Genomic DNA, 8,085 nt, shown 5'->3' with positions numbered 1-8,085 from the left:
TATTCCTCTTGGCATGAATGCCGAAATAGCTGTTACAGATGAAAGCTCCATGCTTTGTTGCTGCTTTCTGCAGAGACAGAGAGTACAATTGAAGCTTGCAGATTTCCTAATTGCTAAAGAGTCCATGAATTCCAAATCTGAAATTTTCCCCCACTTGAAGATGCAGACAAATTTGTTTAATAACCAGCAATAAAACATGGCAAAAGTCAGATTATGGGATTGGTTCCCAAGTTTCTTTTCCGTCCTTCAACTTAGTTCCAACAGGGAGGAGGACTGCTTTATTGGCTTCGCTGTCCGCCTCTTTGTTATGCATTCACAGCACATGATAATATCTCAGTTTCTGAAAGTGCCTTTCCAAACCTTTAATTCTGGTTATCATTCTTGCTAACTTGAGGTCCGTGACTGGGGAGTTGGAAATCATGGAGTTAATGATGATCTGGGAATCTCCTATAATATTGGCTTCTTTAATGTTTAAATCTTTGAGACTTTGAAGGCCTTGGAAGAGGGCTAAAGCCTCCACTTGAATGCTGGAGGCATAGCCAAGGCCCCAGGCAAAGGACTGGACTTTTTCTCCTGTTGGATTTAGCACGATTCCTCCTGCTCCCGCTTTGCCCGGGTTACTCTTTGCTGCCCCATCAAAAAAGAGGGAGTGATTCTCTTGCATTTTGATCCAGCTTTGCATATCACTTTCAGATTTCCTTAGTTGCCAGTGTTTAATAGTAGGAATGTTTTTTTCTGCTGGCCGGATTTGAAGGCCGAGAGTCAGTGCCCAAGCCATGTCTTGCTGACTCAAATTAGTGTCATCTCTAGTATCCTCCAGGCATTCCTTGATTTGACTTTTAATTTTATTTTCCAGAATCCTGTGATTGTGCTTTGTGTCCCTGAAAGTCCTTCTGTTACGCTCAAGCCAAATCTGCCAGCTTGTGATCTTGGGTAGAATTGCCCACGCTGTTCTGATGACCTGGTTTTTAGGGGCAGGACCTGGATAAATGTGAGCCCAGGTGGAGAAGAGGCCTGCCGTGGTGCCGAGGAGCTTGAGATTTGGTTGAGGGCAGAGGGAGGACCATACTTGCTTGGAGAATGTACATTCGAGGAACAAATGGGCCGTTGTCTCAGTGCTTTCTCTGCATAGCTGGCAGATGGAGGGTCCATTAATTCCTTTTTTCTGCAGGATGTCGAATGTAAGAATTTTGGTATGGCATAATTGCCAAGCGAGGAAGTCTATCTTTGGCAGAGATGGAGAACCCAAAACGTCGCGCCATGGAGCAGGGTCAGGAGGTGCGTAAGGGATCTCGCTGAGCTTGATGTAACCTTGATTGACAGTGTAGCCTTTAAGGCTCGTTCCCCATCCCTTCCGGTCCCTAGATCTTCTGCTGATAGGCGCGATTCCATGGAGACATTCGATGAGCATTTCCCATTCATTCCCCAGCTGCGCCGGACCGTTGAACTGAATCCAACCTGCCCAGAAGCCATCATGCCACTTGGATATATCCCACAGAGTGCGCATAGAGTTGTTGTCCATCCAGCGACGCAGCTCGTTCAAGTTGGCTTTGGTTTCTATCGGTTGCTGGTTCATTATACGATCGCTCCAGATCTTGATTTTTTTGCCACTACCAGGTATCCAGTATGCGTGGTCTATGATCAAATGGGCAGCTTTAGCGTGGAGCTTCAGAAAGGACGAATTTGGCATTTGAATGGCGTTTTCTAGACACCTGGTTCGAGAGCCCCTGTAGTATTTCTTCCAGATTGCTGTTTGTGCCCAACCCGGGTTGGGTGCGGTGATTTTCCAGAGTATCTTAGCTGCCAATGCCACATTCTGTTGGCTGAGTTTTTTGAAATTTAAGCCCCCTTCACAGAGCGGCCTAGTTATGATCTCCCAGCTGATTAAAGGAATTTTTTTCTCATTATTTTTTCCTCCCTGCCAGAAGAATCTCCTGATGTATTCTTCCATTTTTTTAATGATGGTTATTGGAGCAAGGAGGGCAGTGAACTGGAAGAGAGGGAGACTGTGTAGGACTGATTTGATTAATATTGATTTCCCAGCAGTGTTTAACCAAGTATAGCCCCAAGCTTGGATTTTTGATTTGAGTTTTACCAATTTTGGGAGCCAGTCCTTACAGGAAAGTTTTTTGAGGTGCACAGGTAGACCCAAGTAATTGAACGATGCCCATGAAGAAGAGGCTACAAAGCCCAAGCATCTAGAGATATCAGATAGCGCCCTTGGAGTGATGTTCAAACTGTAAATATGGCATTTTCTCTTATTTACAACACAGCCTGTAGCTTTGCTGAGTTCATCTAAGACCCCTTTGAATTTTGATGCAGAGGGGAGCATGGCAGGGCCTAGGAGAAGAGTGTCGTCCGCGAACAGTGCATGGTTTATATTTTTAGCCCCTCTTGCGATGCATAGTCCGTTGATTTCATGATATTGCATGCTTTTGTTTAGCAGGAAACTGAGGACGAAAGCTTGGATGAAAAATAGCAGAGGGGATAGGGGGCACCCCTGCCTTAGTCCTCTCGAAGCTTTGAAGAAATCCGTGGCTCTTCCATTCACAAGAGGGGCAATCCATGGCTCCGAGATGCATGCTCGGATCCATTTGATGAACTTTTCTCCAAACCCGAATTTATTCATAACAATTAACAGAAAACTATGCTTTACTCTATCAAATGCATTAGCTAAGTCGAGTTTGATAGCCATACCTTTCTCTTTTCGCCGAAGACTTGAGTGGATTGCCTCTTGGACGAGTAGGTAGTTGTCCACGATCTGCCTTCCTTGGATGAAGCCTCCTTGATTCTCAGGAATTATTTTAGGGAGTATGGGCTTCAATCGATTTGCTATGACTCTGGTAATTATTTTGTACCCAATGTTGCAAAGTGAGATCGGGCGAAATCTGCTGAAGGTGTTGGCACCTTTTTCCTTGGGGATAAGGGCTAAGAACGCAGAATTGGTGCTGCCTCCTATCTTCTGAGTGTTCTGAGATTTTTGCACCATTCTGAGCAAGTCCTTTTCTATAATCAGCCAGCAAGCTTGAAGAAATCTAGCTGTGAATCCATCCGGCCCCGGGGCCTTGTCCGGATCCATATCAAAAAGGGCTTTTTCCACTTCTTCTTTGGTGATTTTGGCCTCAAGAGATTCCTTTGTTTGCTGATTTATTAAAGAGGGTACAACATCTAGAAGATCTGAGTTTTGGTTCAGGTCCTTGTCCTCACTATACAAGCTTTGGAAGTGTAAGAACGTTGTTTTCTTTATATATTCAAAATCTTTATGAGTAACATTGTCAGCTTTGATCTCAGAAATGGAGTTATGGCATTTCCTTACCAGGGTTTGCTTATGAAAAAAGGCGGTATTCCTATCCCCAGCTTTGAGCCAGAGATTGCGGGATTTCAGCCTCCAGAATTCTTCTTCAGCTAGGCAGGCCCTGTGGTAGCTTTGCTGCAAATGAGATTCCTGTTCAATCACCTCCTCAGTAATAGTGTCCTTCTCCATGCTCTTTTGGTGGGAATCCAGCAAGATTTTCAAGGATTTTCTTTCTGTGGTCGGATTAGACAGTGTTTTTGCCCATCTTTTGAGATCCCTTTTTAATCTTCTGAGCTTTTCTTCCCATATATAGAAAGGCGAGCCTCTGACCGCCTGGTTCCAACTGTCCTTGACGATTTGCATAAAGTCTGGCTCCTTAATCCAAAGCGGGCTGAAGCGGAAAGGGATAGGACCCAGATCCAAATGGGCTAGAAGCTCAAGTTTAATGGGCTTGTGGTCCGAAATGCTATTAGGTAGAATGAGCATTCGAGGTTCTAGTCCTAACAGCAAAAAAGAACTTTGAATAAAGAATCTATCTAGCCTGGCGGCTATATGGCCCGGGCCTAATCTTTTATTAGACCAAGAGTACTTACCGGAAGAGGGTTTGATATCCAGCATGTCCCAATCCTGCAAGATGTCCTCCGCCCATTCCCTTGCTGGGTCTCGCACTATGCTGCCTCCCCTTTTTTCAGAAGAATGAAGAGTGAGGTTGAGATCTCCAGCTATTATGATGTTCTCCATGTTTACCAAATCGGCTTGTTGTCTTATGGAATCCCAAAGCATTTTTTTGTCCCCAGCAATTGTTGGAGAGTAAACATTAAAAAGACAAAAAATTTCCTTAGTGTCTAAGTTCTGCATTTTCAGCAGTAACCAGTGGGTATTTCTGACCTCGAATATGGCTGCAAATTTACTCATATTCCATACAGTGGCAATTCCTCCCGAGGCACCTCGGGCAGAGATTGCTCTTGCTTCACTTTTATACCAAATTTTCTTACTTGCTTGGATGAAGACGGTGTCTTCCAGCTTTGTCTCCTGGACCAGAAGGATGTCTGGGGTTTCTGTTCTAATTAAATTTCCGATTGCTTCTTCCTTAGTTTTTCTCCCCATACCTCTGCAGTTCCAGGAGATAATCTTCATTATTTGTGTTTCTGATGGGCTCCCTTGGAGCCTTGGATCTGACTTTTCAACATCTTTGACTTTGGTGCCAACAGTTTTTCCAATGTTGGTTGGCTGCCCTGAAGTTTTTCTCTGTAGGTTTCCTGTTCCCTTTTTTCTTTATCCGTTTTCCGTCCTCTGGTGGATCTTCTTACTGAGGTTTGAGACTCACCTATTTCCCCTTCCTCTTCTGACTCTTCTGTTTCAGGTTCTTCTTCCTCCCCTACTAGATTCTTTCCGTTGAGATCTTTGGAGGAGGGAGTGGGGTTACCTTTTTCTGGGGGAGCTGTGATTTGACCTTCAGTCTCCTGGACCATTTCTGATTCTTTTTGGATCTCGATCTCCTTGGTGCCCTCTGTTTGCGAACTCAGAGGATCGAACTTGTTTTCTGACGCAGTCTTTGTTGGGATCTGATGAGTAGAATTCTGCTGGTTCCCTTTGCCAGAAGGGCCTCCCTGTTTCTGAGTTTTTGGGTGAGCTTTGGATCTCTTGACTTGATTCCATCCGTCCTCCTTCCCTTGCGCTGTCTCGTTGCTGGAAGGGAAATCTCTGGCGAAATGCCCATAGACGTGGCATTTCCGACATTTGAAGGGCAGCTGTTCATAATCCAATTTCTGAAGATGCGACCAGCTTCCGACCTTTAGGGTAATGGCCTCCGGTAGCCCTTCCTCCAGATCCACCTCTACGCAAATCCTGGCGCAGTCATATTGGTCTTTGTTGTTGGCTCGGTCTATGAATTTTCCTAGGGCGTTGCCAATATGCCTCAATGAATCCCAGTTCCAACAGTGAACCGGGAGGTTTGGGAGCCTGACCCAAACCGGGACTGCTTTGGGCACGTCGACTGTCGGATCAAAGTCCGGGGTCCAGTTGTTTAGGTACAATCCCTGAGGACCCATGAAATAGGGGCCATTTTGGAAGATCAGCTCCTTGTCTTCTTTAGCTGTGAATTCAAACAGGAAGAATCCCCTTCCCAGAAAGTATGAGGTGACATTTTCTTTGATAAGCGGCGCCCAATTTCTGTTAACCCAGTTCTCGGTGGACTTTGGAGATGGCCATAAACCCGTAAACTGGCCGATGAGAGCCCGATCAGCTAACGACAATGCGACTTGGATTGGGGTTTCAGGAGGAAGGGAGATCACCGGGATTTCATCTAATCTTTTAACAAACTTCGCTGCCTCTGAGGTCTTCTTCTTTGGGAGGCCAGCCAGGAGCTGAGAGAAGGCCTCAGCTGGCGATCTCGGCGGGGGAGGCGGGGACTGAGGGGAGCCCAACCCCTCCATTGAGAAAGCTGGGGGGTCAGAGCCCAACAGCTTCCATTTGCAGCATGAAGAGGCTCTGGAATGCAAGTCTGATCTGAAGCTGGGCGATCCTCAGCATGCAACAGATGATCTGTCACGCAGGGCACACTCCAATCCAGTCCTAAGGCGATCCGATTCAGAGGCGATGGCCAGCCACTGCATGCAGCGCAGGGAGGCCGAGAAGAGAACCAGGACGGCGAAGGGCCTGGTCTACGCGCAGTTGCAGAGGCTCTGGAAAGTTCGATCTGAAGTTGGGTGATCCTTAGCAAGCAACAGGTGATCTGTCATGCAGGGCGCACTCCGATCTAGTCCTAATGCGATCCGATTCAGAGGTGAGGGCGAGCCACTGCATGCAGCGCAGGGAGGTCGAGGTGAGAACCAGGACGGCGCAGGGCCTGGTCTACGCGCAAGAAAAAATCTTATCCGTGCGAATGAGAAAAACATTGTTATTAGAAAGAATACAACAATTAATAGAAATTAAACTAGGTATGATTATACGATAATAAATATTTATTGTTAAAAATAAGGATGATAATGAACGAAAAGAAAATATTAATTGAGTTGACTTTAGTGCGACTTTTTGGACTTTCTAGTATGTTATTTAGACTGGTATTTTTGACTGTATATATGGATTCAACACCTTGAAAAACCCTTAAGGCACTTTGATTGTGCAAGGGTTACCCATCAAAATTGTGATTCCAATAAATTCGTACCAGATTTTAGAGAAATTACACCGAAAAACCCACTAGAAAAGTTTCCAAAAAGTAGCACTAAAGACATCTCAAATATTAATGATGGAAAATCCATATATTTAATATTTTTTTGGATAATTAATTTATGAGCACACTTGGTGATTAGATTGTTATTAGAAAGAAAACATTATTATTAGAAAGAATACAACAATTAATAGAAAGCAAGCAATGAATGATGATAGGCTAATAAATATTTATTGTTAAAAATAAGTATGATAATGAATGAAAAGAAAATATTCACCATGGAAAAACACATATTATTTTTTTTTTTGGATAATTAATTTATGAGGACACTTGGTTATTAGAGATTTTTTTAACAATTTTTAATTCTAACCAATTGATTTTAAACCATGTAAAATTAATTATCACCAATCAAAAATTAGAAATTCAAAATTTAAAAACTTATAAACTTAAAAATTAATTTTCAGTTTCTAAAAAATTAAATTTAATATTTAAATTTACCAAAACTTTTATAAATTTACAAATAATTTTTAAAAATTCAAAAACTAATTAAGATTTAAATCATTTTAACCCATAACAAAACCCTAAATTAGATCTATAATCCTCCTCACATCAATCTTAAATTCAAAATGGAAAATACTATAAAAATATAGAAATCGTTGGCCTCTCGAGTTTTGGTGTTCGGAATCGATTGGCAAAAAATCACACCCGTGTTTTTAATGATTCGTTCACACCTTTTTCGTTGGAAAGATCTTTGAGAATCCAATGTATGTGGCCACCCTTATTTCTTGTTGGTAGCAAGAAGCAATAATTGTGGCTAGATGTTTTACATAATTGTGATTGAAATATTATGTTATTTGTTATAACAATTAATGTAAATATTTTCTAGATCGAAAATTTTGTATAATTATTTATGTATTAATTTTGTTATGAATTAATTTGAATAAATATCAATTTTATTAAAACAAGTTTTTTAATATTTTAAATTCTTAGTTTTTTCAAATTTATAAAAATCAATAACATGTAAAATGGGAAAAAAATAAATACCATATTTTTTAATTTCTTTAACGAGTAAAAGATAATTAAAATTGAAATTGGAATATTGAAAAAATAAATGTTTTCACTTTTAACATTTTGCTGCTAAATTTGCACCCAAATCCCTATAACAACAATTCAGACTAACATTCAAAACACACTGGGGGAATGTACAGTAACTTGATAAAGTGGATTGGAATGTTGGTTGCATCGTAATCATTATGGCGTATATATTCCAAACCTCTCTGTTTTTCCTTTCCTTCCCACTAAAGGGTCTGCTCCTTTTTTTCTAACCAAAAATTGAAAGGCTTGGGATACTATCAAAACGCTTTTTGAATAAGAAGTGAGTTTGCGTTTCATACTTAATTAGTGAGTTTGACGTTTCATATGGCTGGTTAATGAAGTCAAAAGTTTTCATCATATTATTTTATAAAGTAAATATTTTTTTACTTAAAATTAAATATCTGATCTCATAAATTCAAACTCAAGTTCAAGTCTGGTTAAGAAAGATTTATATATATTACTTTCCAAATAAATAATATGTTGGAATTCAAAGTACTTTCTAAAATATAAGTTAAATCATCATTAT

General features: G+C 41.3%; 1 protein-coding gene across 1 annotated transcript; it reads right to left on the bottom strand.

Moving 5' to 3' along the window:
* Positions 1–313: 313 nt before the first annotated feature.
* Positions 314–5,730, bottom strand: LOC149145545 (uncharacterized). The gene is made up of 2 exons (XM_089452493.1): positions 4,505–5,730; positions 314–4,406 (listed from the first exon to the last, which is right to left on the bottom strand). The coding sequence occupies exons 1-2, from the start codon at positions 5,728–5,730 to the stop codon at positions 314–316; spliced, it is 5,319 nt and encodes a 1,772-aa protein (XP_089308619.1).
* Between the last annotated feature and the right edge of the window lie 2,355 nt (positions 5,731–8,085).

The sequence above is a fragment of the Pinus tabuliformis genome, chromosome X, assembly GCF_031772625.1.
Source record: "Pinus tabuliformis cultivar Carrire ecotype Pingquan chromosome X, CPIR1, whole genome shotgun sequence".
Taxonomy (NCBI): domain Eukaryota; kingdom Viridiplantae; phylum Streptophyta; class Pinopsida; order Pinales; family Pinaceae; genus Pinus; species Pinus tabuliformis.
Note: the sequence above shows the minus strand (reverse complement) of the source record. Positions and strands in the feature narration are given on the sequence as shown.

What these genes read in the sequence shown, in the direction of transcription:
- LOC149145545 (XM_089452493.1), bottom strand. Translation starts at nt 5,730, where the DNA reads ATGGAGGGGTTGGGCTCCCCTCAGTCCCCGCCTCCCCCGCCGAGATCG. An exon ending in CAACCAACATTGGAAAAACT is followed by an intron (nt 4,407 to 4,504) that starts GTTGGCACCAAA and finishes CTGGAACTGCAG; the next exon opens with AGGTATGGGGAGAAAAACTA.